Here is a 19,573-nt window from a genome sequence, read left to right on the forward strand (position 1 = left end):
TTACAATAATTAGTATTTTCTGCTGACAAAGAAACAAACATGTGAAGAAAAGGTTGTATACTATTAATATGTATATATGTATATATATACTGATCCTAACACTAATTGCAGGTCAGCGTAATCAACATCATCATGAGACATGTTCATGCTAAGCTTAGTCCATAGTTAGACTAACGGGGACCCTACCTGATTGGACAATGACTCGTCTCATTGTCTGCACATCACAGGCAGCTTAACTTATTGTCCTTCAGACATATCACAGAGCTTCAAATAATTACAATATTATTTTTAGAAAGTAAAATAATCTTTACATTTTATTACACAATTGACTTTGTAAAATACAGACCTGGCAACACTATTATGATCCTCAGTCAGGGTATAGCAATTAACATGAAAATCTATCAATACCACATACTGTACATTGTGGTATTTCTATTCATTGTGGAACATCTGTGAATATTCGCAATCCATGCATTCCTTGGATCTCATCCTTGAGTGCCTGTGGGTGAGAAAATATAATAGTTGTTGAATAATAATAATAGGCATATGAATCAATTGTTATACTTTTGACCAATTAATTTGTATGTATACGGTTTGTATAAAGAAAGACTGAATAATGACTAGAACTAATAGAAATTTTAATCAAAATAATAAAGAAAAAAATGCATTCAAAATGAAACGCATGCAATGTGTTTTTCTTTCATGCTATGTCGACTACACTGGGCTTAACCTCGCCTCACCAGGCTTTCCACCACCTCGGAGGAAAGCCTGGTCTCCGTTTCAAAAGTCTGTATGATCCGGGCGGGAGCGGATGATATCGTTACGTCATGTTGTAGTATTGTTTTGTAGTCATCAGGATGATATCGTTACGTCATGTTGTAGTATTGTTTTGTAGTCATCAGGATGATATCGTTACGTCATGTTGTAGTATTGTTTTGTAGTCATCAGGATGATATCGTTACGTCATGTTGTAGTATTGTTTTGTAGTCGACAGGATGATATCGTTACATCATGTTGTAGTATTGTTTTGTAGTCATCAGGATGATATCGTTACGTCATGTTGTAGTATTGTTTTGTAGTCATCAGGATGATATCGTTACGTCATGTTGTAGTATTGTTTTGTAGTCATCAGGATGATATCGTTACGTCATGTTGTAGTATTGTTTTGTAGTCGACAGACAGGAACAACAGGCGGCGGCAACTTCCTTTTCCCTCTCAATAAAAGCTCTCGTAGCCTGTAGCTTTTATTGAGAGGGAAAAGGAAGTTGCTGCCGCCTGTTGTTCCTGTCTGTCTCGACTACAAAACAATACTACAACATGAAGTAACGATATCATCCGTCCCCTCCCAGATCATATACCGAAATGAAATGGTGCCCAGGCTACACTGGGCTAGGTTTTGTGATGAGTTTACCTGATTGACAAGTTGATGTTGTTGAATGGTTCTTTTCCCTTTGAACTCATCAGACTCTATATGGATCTCATACATGGCACCACATCCACCTAAGGACAGCACAGGACCAGATAAACATCAGTGGTATCATGCCATGCAGGGTTACATTTGCTGGGGGGAAATCCATAGCCATTTCTTTGATATGCTCTGACTGGACATTAATAATGTTATCATCATAGGGGATGTTTTATCCCTGCCTCTGGTCAGACTGTCTTGCCTTTCCTTTTGAGAAATGTAGAATGTGTGATATGCTTGATTTGAGTGCGTTTAGATACAGAGTATCAAAACAAAATTACACCAATTTACAATTTAGGCATTTAGCAGACGCTCTTAATCCAGAGCGATTTACATTAGGCAACAACAAAAAAGCATGGGAGGGAATATATCACATATATAAAATGCATTTATCATGAAAATAGAACATATCTACATAATGACACTATGAACTATACAGTACATATTTACTATACTATGCTATACATATGTATTTATGAAGTGCTATGAGTCATGACTATATACAATGCATGTTGTGCCGTCTACATGACATGCTATAAGTCTGTTTCAAATGCTATCTAAGTCTAGAAAGTGCTAGCTAAGGGGGTGGGGTAAGGGGCCATGATGGAGTCTGAAAAGGTGGCTTTTCAGACTACGGCAGACACCCATACAGCCATAGCCACTTGCAAAACGAATGCTTGCAATTGATTCAGAATCACGAATAACCCCTATTTCATATTTTTGCCTTATATAGGTTTTCAATGGTACCCCAAAGTTCAACCCCTGAATTTACCATGCTGAACCAGGTGGTTGTTAGATCATCTAATTAGGACAGTCATAAGCACTTCTGGAGCAACTCTTGAGTAGATGAAAAACTATAAATTCCATTAGAATTCAGTTATTCAATAATGATGTTGTGCTAGCTTAAGATTTAGACTCAGACGTATTTATCTAGCTCTGATCCATAACCTTCTACTGCTTCTACGATTCTGCCCTGCGCAGTAGAGCTATGGAACAGAGCTAGTATTTATCTATTCTGAAAATGTCAGAATCAATAAATACATCTACAAGAGTCGAAATCTTAGGCTAATATGTTGAGCTACATTATCTTGTCAACATTTGTAAAGACAGCTGTCAAGTTCTCCTTATCAACAATACCAGCAGCATTATAACATATGATCATGAATCATGTATACATATAGCATTCATCTATTTTGCACAAATGAAATAATGCTTCGACATTAGACCTACCTGAAATATCTACAACTTTGAGCGACGAGGCTAAGGGAAACTTCTCTTTGAGTATCTGTACAATGCGGACTTCTCCATCTGTTTGTGAAGACAGACATCTCTGCAAACACCTAGAAAGAACAACCTTCGATGGGGGGTGGGGGGCGGAGGGGACGACACAATCAATTAACTAAAAGTGATGATGAAAATGAAAGAAATAAGGCTTTCATGGCTACAAAATATCAAGTCTGATATGTCGTTGCAACGGTTAGTCTGTCTGTGCGTCGCATGAATATAGTTTCGTTAACTCATTTACTTGATTGATGCGAAGAAATCCAGAAACGGACATCATAGTTACAGCCAACCACGTCCTGTTTTCGACACAAACTGTCAATATTATGCAACAATGCAACTGCAATTGCGCAGCATTAAAACATCACTATCGATCGATTAGCGGTTTTAAAAGTCATGCCCTCAGATAGAAATACAGCCAAAACAACAGTCGCGGTGTCGCAGTATTATGACGTAGGACAACAGGCACATCCGGCTTGCCAAAATAAAGAACAGATCTACAAGCTAACTACGCGTTGCATCGCAACGCGCAGTTAGCTGGTAGATCTATTATTTTTCAAAAGCGACACTCACTTGCGCGATATTAGGCTCTATGCTTTAAGAGTGTAATTGTTTGTATGCATTTCCCCGCTGTTGGCAGTAAAGTCAGTTGACAGTGAAGCGATGTATGTTGACAATAGACAGAACAAAGTGTTAGATAAACTAACGGACGGTCGGGACCGTGGGACGGTCATAGTTTATCTTTCTGCGTGTTTGGATGCAGACATTGCCGCCCTCTCCTGGACGAACTAATCTATGTTGAACCAAAGTAACCTCGCGTGGTACCAAATAATAATGTTATGTACAGTACAGTACTGTTTAGTCTGTTTTCATGGTTTTCCAAAACGGGATACTTTGAATGCTCCTGAGGAGGAGGATTCTAAAAACGACTTATAAATCCTAAAGCCTTGTTTATACTTCACTGTGCAACGGTCCTATGCTGGATAATAGCAGATATGCAAACTCACAGCACATCTCATTCAAGACACTGAACTTGCAGATCTGCCATTTTTGCCATCCAAATGCATTATATGGTTAAATGGGCCATAAGAGATGCAGAAATTAACTAGAAAAGGATAGGAGAGTGTGTTATGTTTGGCAAAATGTTTAGGAGTAATTTAAACATGTTTGTGTGTGTGTGTGTGTGTGTGTGTGTGTGTGTGTGTGTGTGTGTGTCCATATCATACCATACCATACCATACCATATCCATATCCATACCGTACCGTACCGTACCATACCATACAACGACGTCGAGTCTGTGGGGGCTATGGGGCTGTAGCCCCCATGAAGAATTAAATAGCCCCTTTTAGCCCCCATGAAGATTTTCGTGGACATTTTTTATTGACATTACAGATTTTCTGGGAATTATTGACCCTCTGTGACTCTGTCGCAAAATTCCGAAAATGTGAACCTCTCCGCCGGCTGTTCAGAGGTGTTAAAAGTACTCAAATGCTAATCAGGTTTCTTTTGTTTTCACCTAGCCAGGTATTATATGCCTACAGTACAGTGCCCATAGGCGGCGGGTGTGTATAAGGCTAGGGAAGGCTTAGCCTTCCCAAAAATTATGCTGGGTATTTTTTTTTAATATATATAATATATGTGCGCAGCATTATATAGAAGGCTATTGTGTGTGTGTGTGTGTGTGTGTGTTGTTGGTCCCTGGTGATCGGGTAGGCTGGCTATACAGCAACTGGCCTAATCAGCATATGATTGGCTACTATTGGTATGTCTGTAAAGCTCGTCCGCTTCCAGTCGCTTTGTAGCAAACAGTAGCGCGCGCTGGTTTGTTTTGGGAGACAGCAAAACGCAAAATGTATTTTCCAAGGCAAAGATAAAGTAATTCAGAAGAAGAAGCTGTGACTCGGAACTCAGCACCACCACCAGTGCCCGCACGGTTCACAGTTCACACCACTGCAGCAACACTGACACGTTCAGCGGAGTGACTGCTGTCTCTGTGCCGTCTGTGAAGAGCCATGAGCCGCGACTCCCGGGAGGGGCAGAAACACCGCCGGGTAATCTACACATGCAGACTATAGTGAGACTACACACTGACTCGAGAGAAAAGACCCATATCGTCCAAAATAGGCTAATCAGTCGTTGTCTGTGTATAGGCCAATTCATTGGTAAAAGTGCTAAATAACTCATTTTTAGACCATTTGGGAAATAAATAAATCCACAGCGGCGCGATCTAAGGGTAATGGACACATAACGGACACCCGGGTATAAATGCAATAATTTATTAACAAGAAAATAATGAATATTTACAGATATATGGCATCATGCATAAATTACAATCAACAATCAACATATTACTTTTATTACAATTTTTTTTGACTATGGCGTCTTCTCTCGTGTATCATCAGATGTCCGGCTCCATGCTCGCCTCTCCTTGGAGGCCAGTTGGGTCAAAACAAAGTATATCACATTGTGACAGCTGTAGTGAGTCTACAGTCCACCTGCCTGCTGGCAATATAGCCTGGTTGTGATATGTAGATGTGATTGATATTTTTGTTTGTTTGTTTTTTTAAGTCATTCTATAACACAAAGTAATTGAATTTATTTTATGTATTAATTGTATTTTATATATTACTATGTTATTACTAATTTTATGTATAACTATATTACTAATTGTATTTATTTGATGTATTACTATGTTATTACTAATTTTACTTCATGCATTACAAATTGTATTTGTTTTATGTATTACTGTTATTACTAATTTTATTTTTTATGCATTTATTTATTTTATGTATTACTGTTATTACTAATTTTATGCATTACTATATTGATAATTTAATTTATTTTATGTATTATTGTCTATATTACTAATTATATTTATTTTATCCATTACTATGCTATTACTAATTTTATTTTATGTATTACTAATTTTATTTACTATTTTAATTTACATTTATTTTACCATTTTAATTTACTATAATCTATTTTTTTATCGTTCGTTTTATCCATTTATTTACATTATGATCTAGTTATTTATATTGGTTTATTATTTTATTGTTTATTATTTTCAAAGAGCCCTGATTGATCACATCTACATATCACCACTACCAGTCAGGATCTGAGTGACTCAGAACCCTGGTGACCTCCAGATGGAGCCACACAGGAGACCAGCAACGTCCTAAAGAAAAGAAAGAAATGCTCATTACTACTTTGTTCATAAAATAATATTGATTGAAATATTTATTAACAGTTTGCAGAATTACAGTACATGTCAAGCACAAACTCAATACAAAGACTGTTAACTGCAAGTGGACGACCCAATTAAGCATTACACTTGTTTACAAGAGGGTCCACCATGTTCAATTCTTCAAAACATTTAGAGACGTACAAATAAGACACTTCTATATAGTCAAAGAACAGAACAGGAATTCATCATAAAGGAGGTAAAAAGGGAAAATAAACGTATACAGTGAGGGGAAAAAGGGAGTCACATGTCTTAATGACTGTTGGTAGGGCGTTCCACATTTTGGTGGCATAGGAGTGAAAATAATTTAGTCCCTTGTTTGTGCCGAATCTGGGTTGTACATGGTTCGTTGCACTCCCTCTGGTGTTGTGGGTGTGGACTTCGTTAACATAAAGGAAGTATCTAGACAGGTACATGGGTATCTTGGTGGTGTATCGAATCTTGTGGACCAGACCCATTGCAAGATGCTGTACTCTGTCGTCGACCCTAAGCCATTCCAGCCTGTCAAAGTGGGCAGGAGTGAGGTAGGTTCGGGGGGTGAGGCCAAGTAGGAGCCTGACCAGTTTGTTTTGGGAGGTCTGGAGCCTAGTTTTAAGGGCCTTTGAGGTGCTGTGGTACATGCATAGTCAAAGAAACCTTGTACGAGGGCTCCTGTTAAGGTCTTCAAGGTGTTTTTGTTGACCAGTGAGGAGATCCTGTAAAGGAATCTTGTTCTTTGGTTGACTTTTTTGATTACGTTGGTGGCCATTTTATCACCGGAAAGATTAGCCTCCAGGATGGAACCTAGGTAGGTAATTTCATCTTTACGTGTGATAACATTGTCACCAACTCTAACCAAGAAGCCATTTGCCTTGCTGAGATTACTATTAGATCCAAAGAGAATGGATTCAGTTTTTCCCAGGTGTAAAGATAGTTTGTTATCAGCGAGCCAGGTGCAGATTCTACCGAGTTCAGAGCTGAGGGCCTTTTCAACCTGCAGTTTGTTCCTGTCCGAGACTAGCAGTGCCGAGTCATCTGCGAACAGGAACAAGTTGCAGTCACAAGCTGATGTCATGTCATGATCATAGTGTGTGCGTGTGTTGTATAGTTACCTTGCTGTGATGTAACTCCAAAGGTGATCAGAAATAGTTGCTCCATCGGCTAGAAACGTGCTCTTCACCGGCATGATGATCTTGTTCCTAAAAAAAAGTCTATAGTCAACCCTAACTGATTACAGAACAGGATATAAAAAAACACAACTAGAAGGATTTAGGCCTGTCACAATTACCTAATCGCCAAGTATTTGAGATACTTTTTTAGAGATTAGTCATAATCGTCTCCATGTTGAAAATGTTCATATATTGTCAAACATTTTAAAGAAATAATGGAAGCAACCGATCTACAAGCTCTAAACGTGTCACTTTGTAATTTTCTTCTCTTTTAGTGTATAAAGTTGTTGAATTATGCCATGTGCAGCTTTGTTTACAAAGCCTACAAAAGCCAAAGTTTTATTTAGAATGTTATGTTATGACGCAATTAAATTGTTACTAGTAATTTATTTGAGAAACAATTAAATCGGCCATTATAAAACCTCAAATTCCGACAGGCCTAAACGGGTTCCAGTGATGTCTACCGAACCTTCCAGCTCCATCCGAGCCTCCCAGAAGTCCTCAGCGGAAACAGGAAAGCTTCGGATCTCGGGCATCGGCTGAGATCTCCATTCTAACAAAGAACGAAAGACAGACAGACAGACACACACGCACCCCAAATTAGCTTTGCTAATTGTGGGTGTGTGTCCTGTCACAACATACACATGCACTTACAGTAACGTTTAAGAATAGGGATTGACCGATTATCGGCAACGGACGATTATTGGCTTTTTACTATAAAGCCTATAAAAAAGCCCCAACCCTAAAGCGGTTCGTACTGTCGAGTTCCTCACCGAAGCGGTTCGTATATGTTGAGTTCCTCTCCGAAGTCCTCCAGCGTCTACCCAGATCTCCGTCCTCTGTCCTCCCATCCATCCAGGCCCAGGTCCGAAGTCCTCCAGCGTCTACACAGATCTCCGTCCTCTGTCCTCCCATCCATCCAGGCCCAGGTCGGAAGTCCTCCAGCGTCTACCCAGATCTCCGTCCTCTGTCCTCCCATCCATCCAGGCCCAGGTCCGAAGTCCTCCAGCGTCTACCCAGATCTCCGTCCTCTGTCCTCCCATCCATCCAGGCCCGAAGTCCTCCAGCGTCTACCCAGATCTCCGTCCTCCCATCCATCCATGGACAGACCTGCAGATCTCTAGAGGCTCCAGCTGCGTCTGCCATTTCCATCCTGAGAGAGAAAGAAGAAAGCATTAGCTCTACAAGCTCACAACACGTTGCAACGCGGTGTGAGCTTGTAGATCTGCTATTTTTGCTGAACGCTCCCTCAGAATAGGGATGCTGGGGTTGAAGTGGTAGTGTCATTAAGACTTTGATTAGCTTGGAAGGCTGACAGACATTCAACCACAGTGCCACTAGGAGGCATCAACACATGTACAGTCCTCAACATCTTTTGTCATTTTTTATTCAAGTGCTTCTAAAAGCAGATGAGATATTGACTCTCAAACTATTGTGCAGAGTCATTTAGATTTATCATAAAATATTTAAAACATTTGGATGACTGTAGTAAATGATGCCATTCTTCGTGCCATAACAGTACAAAAGCAGTTATCCATCCTCAGAAACAAGCCATAACTATTCCTACTCACAGCTCATCAGAGTCCTCTGAGGAAGCCCCCGGGGGGGCTTTGGAACGGATCTCTGTCCGGGAACATCAGCTCGTCTATCGATATCTCCATTCTAACAAAGAAAGAAAAGAAAAAAAACACACCAAATTAGCTTTGCTCTGTGTGTGCATGTGTGTGTGTGTGTGTGTGTGCGTGTACCCTGTCCAGCAGTGGCGTTCCAGCGACGTCTACCCAGATCTCCGTCCTCCCATCCATCCATGGACAGACCTGCAGATCTCTAGAGGCTTCAGCTGCGTCTGCCATTTCCATCCTGAGAGAGAAAGAAGAAAGCATTAGCTCTACAAGCTCACAACACGTTGCAACGCGGTGTGAGCTTGTAGAGCTGCTATTTTTTGCTGAACGCTCCCCCCAGAATAGGGATGCTGGGGTTTTAAGACTTTGATTAGCTTGGAAGGCTGACAGACATTCAACCACAGTGCCACTAGGAGGCATCAACACATGTACAGTCCTCAACATCTTTTGTCATTTTTTATTCAAGTGCTTCTAAAAGCAGATGAGATATTGACTCTCAAACTATTGTGCAGAGTCATTTAGATTTATAATAAAATATTTAAAACATTTGGATGACTGTAGTAAATAGTGCCACTAGGAGGAATCATACTGCCATGCTATACTTCGTACCATAACAGTACAACAGATATCCATCCCAACAAGAAATATTCCTACTCACAGCTCATCAGAAGTCCTCCAGGAGGGAAGCTTTGGAACGGATCTGTCCTTCCACGACGTCTACCACGACCCATCCACCCTAAGAAAGAAAGAACGAAAGATTAATTTAAGTGACCAAGAGCCAGATATACGTACATTGTGTCCTTTCACATCATACACAAAATGTATAGAGAACATTTAAAACAGAAGCCGACCATACCACTCGCAGTAATGGAAAAGTCTAAGTGGTTTCTTACTTTGAGCCGCCTTCAGAGCCCCCCCATGCAGATTCATCCATGGACAGCGAGAACTGCAGATGTCCACCTGTAGGGGCTCCGGTTGAGCCTCGCAGCATCTGGAATGAATACATGGTGGTTATATTCTATGAATGGCTTTGCACATCGTTGCTGCTGCCAATAGGAATTTGTGATGTCTGTGTGGCGACAATTGCTGGGTCTGTCTGTTTTTTTATAATACATACAATTTATATAGCACTTTTCAAGGTACCCAAAGTTGCTTCACAAACCAGTAAAAACAAATTTATTTGAAAATAAACTAGTAACTGCTGTTCAACACTAACAGCTACATCCACGACCTCCCTGCAACAACATCAGTGAAGTATGGCTATGCAGACGACCCGATTACTGTGTCCCAGTCTGGAGCCGTAGCTCTCATGTCAAGAAGCTGGATGCTGCCCTCAACACCGGATGGGCCACCCCAAACAAACTGCCTGCCTGTTCTCGCTGGAATCACTCCAACAGAGGTCAGACGAGAAGCAGCCACGCTGGCCCTCACTGAGAAGGCACAGCTGAGTGAATCCCAGCCATCTCCTCCACAAGGTCGTCAGAGACACCACAGCACACATGCCTCAAGTCACGGTGCCGTTTGCCACAACACACACACACACACACACACACACCAAGTCACGGCGACCTTTGCCACAGCACACGTGCCTCAAGTCACTGTGCCCCTTTGCCACACAGGCCCAGGAACTGCTCCACACAACACCAGCTGACACCTCCAAGGCATCCTGGGTGAAGGCAAGACAGAGGGACCAGTGGAATACATTGAGGACCCCAAATATGTTCTTTGCCAGCACCTCCACTGCAAGGAGTGGACAACCCTCAAAGCAGAAGTGGGACATCTCGGACAGTGCCCACTGTGAATGCGAGGATCCACTACAGACTGTGGAACACGTAATGACCATTTGCCCCAAATACCGGCCACCGAATGGTGATCGTGGCTTAGGTGACCTAGACAATGACACATTGTACTGGCTTGCTGCAACAGAGCTGAAGTTCTATGGACATACGGCATTTTTGTAATTTCTTCATTTTTTCGGCAAACCTTTGTGGCATTTAATTTATGGAACATGTGGATGTTTCTTTATTTATTGGTGAAGTTTTAGTGCCACTTGTGGCATTCTTTGAAATGTATTGACACGTTTGATATATGTTTTTGTTAGGGATGTCCGATATTATCGGCCGATAAAGGCATTAAAAATTAATAACTTAATTTTACTTTATTTATTATTTTACATTAAAAACATCTACAAGCTCACAATACAATAAGACACATGAGAGCTTGTAGATCTTCCATTTTCAAATGATTTTTATACATTTTAAATCTTGAGATGAGAGATTAGATCATTTTAGATGAGACATTTTGCATAATGAGTAATTATTAATAATTACTTTTGGTATTTTAAGTACATTTTCTACCAAAACCTTTGTACCTTTACTCGAGTACATGTTGAATTGTAACGGAGTATTTCTATATTGCAGTATTGCCTACTTTCTTTAAGTAAAAAGTTTGAGTTATGTTTCCACCACTGGAAAAAGCCTGCATATAATATATATATATATGTATCTGTTGATATCGGCAATTAGGAGTTGGACAATATCCAACACGGACTGTCGGACATCCCTTGATTTGTGTGATTTTGTCCAGCTTTTAGTGAGTTTGTGGCATTTTGTTTACTTTTGTTAACAACCAAAGAGCACACCCAGTATGTATCACAAGGCTATTTCCACCAGTCAGGTGTACTTATATCTACATCTCATAAGCGGCCATGAACTAAACACTACAGATATCACAATTTGACTTTGGCAGCAGCAAGAAACGACTGATATGCAAAGCTCTTCAGCCATGCTTCTCTCTATACAAACACTCATAATGTCCACATGGACATAGCAGCCATGATGGGGTGGTTCACACAGGAGACCAGGTTCAGTGTTCCAGCAGCATCTACGGTCATCTCCATCTACATCTAGAAAGAAAGAAAGACATCAGAAGCGGACCATATCACTCACAGTAATAGAAACATTTTAAAAGGATCTCTGGCTAATAAGACAAATATTCCTTAACATTATACTTGCCATCTATAACTAAAATTGTAAAATATAAACCAGTTAAATATTTTATTTCTTTCATATAATCTTTTACTACATAGGAACTGTTCCCGTCGCAGGTCCATGTGTGGTCCAGCGCTATGGAATGCACTTGCTAATAAAAAGTACTTAAAATATTGCTTTGATGCTTATATCAATTAAGCTGTTTTTGTATTAGCAAACACACGGACAGGCCTCTTTCATACTGGAGTAATTCATCCGCTTCATTTACAGACATCAGTAAAACGTGACATGACGTCCGTATTTAAAATACAACAGCAGCGCTTATTTTCCAGATCCAAACTTAGCGTTGCACAAAGCTTGCTTAATAGCGACATCAATTCATTCCAATCCACATTAAATGTCGCGCTCTGCGCGTTCATTCATCCGTATGGTATCGCTCATTTCATTAGCTTCAATAGCGTGACACGCCATTATGGTTAGATCCTTCCAATCGATCCAATTTCAATACTTGTGTCCGTATCAGAGTAAAGATTTCAACTTGAATGTAGGGCCAATATGCCTTTCTTTCTTTTATCACCAGAGATATACGGTTTAACAACGTGCTCACACTTTGGGACTTGGGCGTCTTGTAGTTTACTCACTTGTAGCCGTTTGTCGATGGTGATTGATGATGACTGCATGTCACACCCCTCTCTGAGGCTAGGGTAGTATGAACAAACGGATGGCACGGCTACGCAGTTGGGCAGAGTTTAAGCAAGATTTATTAACCCCAAGTGACAGACAAGTGATAACAACAAAGGAGACCAAACGTCTGCAAAATAGAAATAAAAAGATATTCAAAACAAAGTACTGCATATCATATATAACCACATAAATCAAACTCATTTCCAAATAAATCATTATCATATGATATAAGCATAAGTATTTATAAATCCAGCCTTTTCAAATGTACATTAAATAATTATAATCTATATATATATATATATATATATATATATCATAATAAACATCACAGTAATAGATCTATGTAAACCATGGTATTAAATAATAACAAAATAACATCACCTCCTCAGAGACAGCTCCTTCCCCGACCAACAGCAGCAGAGTGTGCAGACAGACTGACTTGGATATTCAGTCTCTGAGCTTTATACCCCCCATGGCCCCTCCCACTAGACTGGACCAACTGAATAGGGGTCAACATGATCCACAACATGTCAACTCTGCCTGGCTTGGCACAAAACACATTCATATACATTATATTCATATTCACATTTCAGTTGAGCTTGTAGCTCTATTTTAAAGTCTTTTTAGGTTTCCCAAAAGTCCTTTAATCCTTTGATGTCCTTCTGTGACAGGCAATCCTCCCCCTCCCTGGAAGGGGAGTTGGTTTGGCCCAATATAGAGTTCAGCTGCTTAAAGAGACAGGAATCTAGAGAGCAGTGTGTGTGTGTGTGTGTGTGTGTGTGTGTGTTTATTCAGTTTGCTGCTTCTTAGTAGTCTTTGCATGTCCTAACAGTGCGCGCTTACTGAAAGGCATGTACACTAGCAGCAAACAGTGACAGGGTGGGGTCACACTGTCACACTGCAACAGGTTGATATTATGGTAGGAGTTTGTGTCGTGTGAGTGTAATGGTTTCAAAATAAACGGGGCAAACAAAACAAGAACAGGCTCCAGACATAAACTAAATAAAGGTCTCAAAAAACAGACGAGCGCAGGGTTCAATAAACAAATAATAAAGTACCTTTCTTTCTGTTGGCAGAGCTGCCATTACAGCGAATCGCGATAGACGGAATCTAGATAGCCTGGGAGCTAGTCGGACATCAGTCGGGGAGGCGGGGCTGCGGGGAGCCCCCATGACGATCATCATAACTCTTCGGCTCTGATACCATACCATACCATACCATACCATACCATATCATCTCATACCGTAGACTAATATGCATGTCAAACCTTGAAATTAAACGGGCTGAGAATCATTGCCAAATCTTCTCTTATGGGGGTCCCTGGCATATCTTTTCAAATGAGGGTCAGCGGGCTAATTAGTGTCAATTTGGGGGTCCTTGCCATGAAAAGGTTTTAGGTTTGTGAACCAGTGGCCTACACCATTCCTTCCTATCCCAATCCTGCTGCTCGCAGCCTCCGAATGCACAGAGTTGCAGTGCTGGACATTAACAACAGAGGGAGCCAGTGCTAAATGAATAAAGACATTATCCTACTGGTAAACCTGTGCACACTATCTTCTTTGACAATATCATTGATTTACATTAAACAAACAATAATATATGTGGCCTATAACCTGCATTATTAAAGTATAGCTTCTATTTTGGAGAAATACCCAAATGTAGAAACAATTAGCATGATCATTATATTATTAACCCAATAACCCCCCCCCCCCCCCCCCCCCCAAACAAATGTCTTGCCAAAAAGGAACAGAGCTACACCGTCGTACTACAGGGTATAAATAGGCTTCAGGGACACATCAGTAGCAGTCATGTGACCACAGCAAAGGCAGTCAGTCCTCACGCTCTCAGTCTCAGCAGCATCCAATAGGGTGATGGTTATAGGACACTTGGTGTTTGGTCACACATATGTCCGTGCGTAAAATCAACATAGTCTCATACTCAGACACGCGATGGCTGTGTACGTTTCTCACCATAACTCATAAAGAAGTGGGCCTACGATTTGACTTCAATTCCAGATGGAAGCAGAAGAAAGCAAGATATCGGTGTGGTTTTGCCGAGAAGAAAAACTTGTCTCCGGTTTGTCCAAACGCACCACCTGTGCTGACGTGATGCGAGTGCTTCTGGAGGACCAGAATGCGCAACAGAACCTTTCAACCGCCACGCTCTCTGGATCGCCACGTTCGTGTTGCATCGTGGAGAAATGGAGAGGGTTCGAGAGGATTTTGCCACACAAAACGAAAATCTTGCGCCTTTGGAGTGCATGGGGAGAGGAGCAGAATAACGTGAGATTTGTCCTGGTTAAAAACGAGGCGTCTTTACCAAGCCACGGACCTCGGAGCGCAGAGGCGCGCGTGGTGCTCAGCAAAGAGAGCCCGTGTGTCCCCAAGGGGACAGCGAGGGCCACCATGGGTGGCTTCTCACAAGAGAAGCAACGTCGCATTGTCAGGAAAGCTTTCAGGAAGTTGGATAAGATAAACACGAAGAGGGCCAAGGCCACATCCAGGGACACGTCGTCTGCTGAAAAGATGGAAACGTTAGTTCACCTCGTGATTTCCCAAGACCACGCTGTCCGTCAACAGATCCAGCGACTTCAGGAGTTGGATACGGATATTGAAAGGTGCGAGGCAAAAGTTCACTTTGACAGAATTAAGCGACATGGTGTTAATTATGTGCAAGACACATATTTGTGTGTGGATGTCGCCACCGACACACGCTGTACTCGTGAGTTCGAGGAGCTGTGCTCGGCGGGGGGTCTTGCGGGATTTGAAGAGTATGTCCAGAGATGTGAGGAGGTGGTCCAACTGCAAGAGCAGCTAAACGAACATGAAGCGCTCATGGAGAAAATTACTGTGGAGATCCAGGAGGAATTGAACCAACGGTGGATGAAGAGGAGGCAAAATGAGCTCTCTGGCAAAAACACTTGTGAGAGGGCATCATCATCATCATCATCATCATCATCACTCCAAAGCACAGACATTGACTGTTTAACCCCGGGGACAGACACTCCACCAGAAAACGAGTTGCTTTTGGAAGAAGAGAGGATCAAAACACAACTAGATACAAGCTTATACATCGGCCTTCGCTTGAATACAGATTTAGAAGCTATTTGGAACGATCTAAACCTGATCCAGGAGATGTGTGGGGAAAAGGAGAGGGAGATAACAGAGTTGATGGAGAAAGTCACCACTTTGGATATGCAGGAAGGGACATTGAGGAATGAGAAGGGCAACCTGCTAGCTGCTGAGACAGAACTTATATGCACTTTAGACACCAAAACCGAATGGGTAGAGCAAGCCAGAGGTCTCTCAAAGACTTGTAATGTTAACGATGATGACTCATCAGACACAGGCTTGAGTTCCCTGCACAGTCAGGATTCAGATAACCTGACCATCTGTGAGTCACAAGTGTAGCCTCAGGGCTGGACAATTATAGTGATGATGATATCATATCAATATTGTGCTATGAGACTGGATATGGCATAATTATGTGTTGTCTTTTCCTGCTATTGTCACTAAAGCCTTATTTTATACTTAGCGGAAATAGCCAGTATTCAAACTCGGGACATATGAACTTGTAGATTGGGTATTTCCTCTTTTTCTGAAAGAATGAAAAGTGATAATATTGTAATAATATCAATAGAGCAATATTTTGTCTATATGGCCCATCCCTTACACGAATAGTATTTCACTAGCAAAAATATTTTGTTATATTCATGAAAGATAATTGTTTAGGTTTGCAGAATTTGTAACTTTACTCTCAGGATTTGGTGTAGGTTTTATAGGCTGCATTTGGAATAGGTTATGATTTTATTATGCATTGGATAATGAGCATTTAGCAAGTTAAATGCAAAGGTTTCATCAAAATATTATAGTAAGCATTTAGTTGCACTTTTGGACATTGTTACCTACCCTTTCTTTAAGTTTGTTTAAAATGACACATGGCACATCAAATGAGTTGTCCTTTCTGTCATGTTAGTATTGTTGACTGAGGACGAAGTCATAAAAGGAGAAAGTGTATATGGTATAAAGATTTTTGATATCTTTTTAATAAATATACATACTTGAAAGTTGAGTAACAGTATCACCTGCTTTTTGTGATAAATGGGGTTTTAATGGACACGTCCTTCATTGAGGGGTGGCCATATAGCTGAATGGGTATGGTCTGTGAGATTACCATAATGACATCATAATCATATTCCATCATATTCAAGGGCTTTTGGAGAGAAATGAGACAGACTCTTAACCGCTCTCCTGTAGCAGCCACTACTCCTGATACTTATAGGATGTGTTTCACTATCAAGGACCACACCATCCAATAATGAAGTTTAATGAAATGTATTAACAGATCGGAGGTGGCTTGATAGGAGGTGGAGCTATAGCTGCATTGGAGGTGTGGTCCTGATCCTGAACTTTAGCTATCAGCTCCATTAACCCATTCTGACCTGAGATCAGATTCATACGAGGTTTCCACGGGACACACACTGGTCTGATTAACCCATTCTGACCTGAGATCAGATTCATACGAGGTTTCCACTGGACACACTGGTCTGATTAACCCATTCTGACCTGAGATCAGATTCATACGAGGTTTCCACGGGACACACACTGGTCTGATTAACCCATTCTGACCTGAGATCAGATTCATACGAGGTTTCCACTGGACACCCACTGGTCTGATTAACCCAATCTGACCTGAGATCAGATTCTAAAAATGTCAGTCTTCCTTCGATTTTTCAAAAATAGCAGACCTACAAGCTTGTAGCGCGCCACTCGGTGGCGCGCTATGAGCTTGTAGATCTGCTATTTTTAAATAGCTAAAGCATAACATAATGCCAACACCAAAACGGGTTCCCGTACAGAATGGGTTAAATGAATAAAACTGTATGCAAATATACAGCGACAAATACTGCAAATGAGTGCTGAAATTATTATTATAAAGTCCAAATTATCATACAACAATATACAGTGACAAATACTGCAAATGATTACTGAAATGATTCATATTAAGAACAAATGATGATGATACCATCAGACCTTTTCATATGTTGGTCAACTTGGTCCTGAGATGCATTTTGTCATTTTCTTCATGGGTGTTATTGAAATCTGATGCCTGTCAAAACATACAGTATCTTAAACACACAAATCATACGAAACCATTATGTAATCCATAGTAAGCATGCGCTGTATAGTATACTGGGGGGATGGACCTAAATTATTAAATCGAATACCAATATCAGAATCGTATTTTGATTAATTGTCAATAGCAATCATGAATAGGCCGTTATACCTCAATAACAGAAAAATATAATTGATTGTTTTTGAGGAATTCAATTCTTGACGAATTAAATTCTACTTTTCTTCACCTGATAGGACATTGCATGTCTTACTCAGAAAACTGGGTCAAAGTGACAGTCATTCATCTTACAATGAATTCCATCTCTTTGATTGCTCTTGAACTCCATCCAACCCCACTAATAGGTTTTCTGACATAGTGATGACCTTCAATAAGGCTGTTGGAAGGGGGACCTCTGATATCTCTGCAGGGGAGATTGCATATGCCATTATTTCAACATTCCATTGCATACTGTTGCTGCCGTATGCGGTTTGAACATAATGCAAAGCCTCATTGCTTTTGGAAACATAAACTAGATCTATTCAGCCCAAAAGTATTCTAAAATATAAGAGAATCTGAAAGCGAAAAGCATTGGAAATCTGTCTGTGGGATTAGAGAACCCTCTGGACTCACGTCCAGGTTAGGACTACAAGCACTACAAGCACTGGCTTTACAAGTAAACATCCGGTAATCAAAATGTACTTGAGTAAGTAAGTATTGGCATCAAAATATACTTAAAGTTACAAAAGTAAACTATATTACCGGTATGCAGAATGTCTCATCTAAAATGTAGGAAAATATTTTGAAAATAGCTGATCTACAAGTCAAGGTCACAATGCGGCACATCATGTGATTCGTGTCGGGTGGGTAATGTATTAATCTACAAAGTAACTAGTAACTAAAGTTTTCAAATATTGTAGTGCTGTAAGAAGTACAATGTTTGCCTTTGAGATGGAGTGGAGTAGAGTAAGTAGACCTACAAGTACAGAAATTTGGAAAAAAGTACTTAGTTGTACATGAGCACCGGCACTGATCCACCAATGATGAACCTGCGTTTGTTTGTCATGTACAGCAGGAGACCAATAGAAATGACTGATAGTCTGTCATCTCCTACATAGAATGTGTACAAATTAAAACAAAGTGACAATTTAGCTGCAGACATCTTGACATGATAGTTGCAGGTGCAAAGTCTTTCTGTGACGTGTAGATACATACTGTATAAATAGAAAAGTAGCTTTAGGGCATAAGCTCTGTCCCAAGCGTACCATATTACCCAAAGGCTGCTATAGGTGTTGTCTGTTTACTCAATGAAATTGCTCCTTGGTCTCACCTTTTCACTGCAGTAATTTTACAGCAGTATTCATATCTGTATATATATATCAAAGGATGGGGACATCAGAACAGTTTTATGTTTCCTTCTCACAGAACATGACCCTTGAGTTGTAGTTATAAAACTGTTGTCAAAAAGATGACAGGAGATCTGATACTTTTGGAGCAAGTAAGACTGAGACCAGGGAGAAAGGTAAAACCAGATGTAAGAACAGTCCCAGGGACACTATAGCACTTTAACATATGTTTATTCATTTTCTTTACAGTACAAATAAGTATTTTCAACAATTGACATATATTCCCCCCCCCCCCCCCCGCCCACATCCCCCTGGCAGCACAAATCACTATAGCACTTTTGATGTGCATTTAGTCTGTAGTAGAAACTACAATATGTGTTTTGCAATCCATAATTGACCAAGCACGTGTTCCTAAAATTTCACAATGCGTTTTGTTCAAAACTGGCATGCCCATTGTCGATTAATTACATCAACCTGATTCACATTTTCTGATCTCAAGACTGAACTAGGACAATGCCACGGTCACTAAGGGCAGCAGCGAAAACAATGATTATCATACATTTTCATGTCAAGGACCCCCAAATTGCTATGTAGGCCTATTTGAAAAGATGTGCCTGGGACCCCATAAGAGAAGGTTAGTCATTTTATAGCAGATCACAACTTCAGCAGTGTTTCAGAGCCAA

General features: G+C 40.5%; 2 protein-coding genes and 3 long non-coding RNA genes across 5 annotated transcripts; 1 reads left to right on the forward strand and 4 right to left on the reverse strand.

Annotated features, from left to right (window-relative positions):
- Positions 1 to 291: 291 nt before the first annotated feature.
- bola3 (bolA family member 3) lies at positions 292 to 3,174 on the reverse strand. Its single transcript, XM_080761359.1, has 4 exons — positions 2,991 to 3,174; positions 2,696 to 2,819; positions 1,412 to 1,500; positions 292 to 499 (listed from the first exon to the last, which is right to left on the reverse strand). Exons 1-4 carry the CDS (start codon positions 3,024 to 3,026, stop codon positions 437 to 439), a joined length of 312 nt encoding a protein of 103 aa, XP_080617485.1. The 5' UTR covers positions 3,027 to 3,174; the 3' UTR covers positions 292 to 436.
- A 1,957-nt stretch (positions 3,175 to 5,131) lies between these two features.
- Positions 5,132 to 8,157, reverse strand: LOC308310857. The gene is made up of 4 exons (XR_013963547.1): positions 7,910 to 8,157; positions 7,606 to 7,689; positions 7,080 to 7,166; positions 5,132 to 5,922 (listed from the first exon to the last, which is right to left on the reverse strand). It is a non-coding gene; the product is annotated as an uncharacterized lncRNA (long non-coding RNA).
- A 607-nt stretch (positions 8,158 to 8,764) lies between these two features.
- Positions 8,765 to 9,766, reverse strand: LOC308322431. Its single transcript, XR_013964716.1, has 3 exons — positions 9,652 to 9,766; positions 9,417 to 9,494; positions 8,765 to 8,996 (listed from the first exon to the last, which is right to left on the reverse strand). It is a non-coding gene; the product is annotated as an uncharacterized lncRNA (long non-coding RNA).
- Positions 9,767 to 11,169: 1,403 nt separating this feature from the next.
- On the reverse strand, positions 11,170 to 13,095 carry LOC308313654. Its single transcript, XR_013963905.1, has 3 exons — positions 12,814 to 13,095; positions 12,390 to 12,478; positions 11,170 to 11,663 (listed from the first exon to the last, which is right to left on the reverse strand). It is a non-coding gene; the product is annotated as an uncharacterized lncRNA (long non-coding RNA).
- Positions 13,096 to 14,447: 1,352 nt separating this feature from the next.
- Positions 14,448 to 15,842, forward strand: rassf10b (Ras association domain family member 10b; the record flags this gene model as incomplete). The annotated part of the gene is made up of 1 exon (XM_080759660.1): positions 14,448 to 15,842. One exon carries the CDS (start codon positions 14,448 to 14,450, stop codon positions 15,840 to 15,842), a length of 1,395 nt encoding a protein of 464 aa, XP_080615786.1.
- Positions 15,843 to 19,573: the final 3,731 nt, after the last annotated feature.

This window comes from Protomyctophum bolini (genome assembly GCF_963924005.1).
Source record: "Protomyctophum bolini genome assembly, chromosome: 1".
Classification (NCBI taxonomy): domain Eukaryota; kingdom Metazoa; phylum Chordata; class Actinopteri; order Myctophiformes; family Myctophidae; genus Protomyctophum; species Protomyctophum bolini.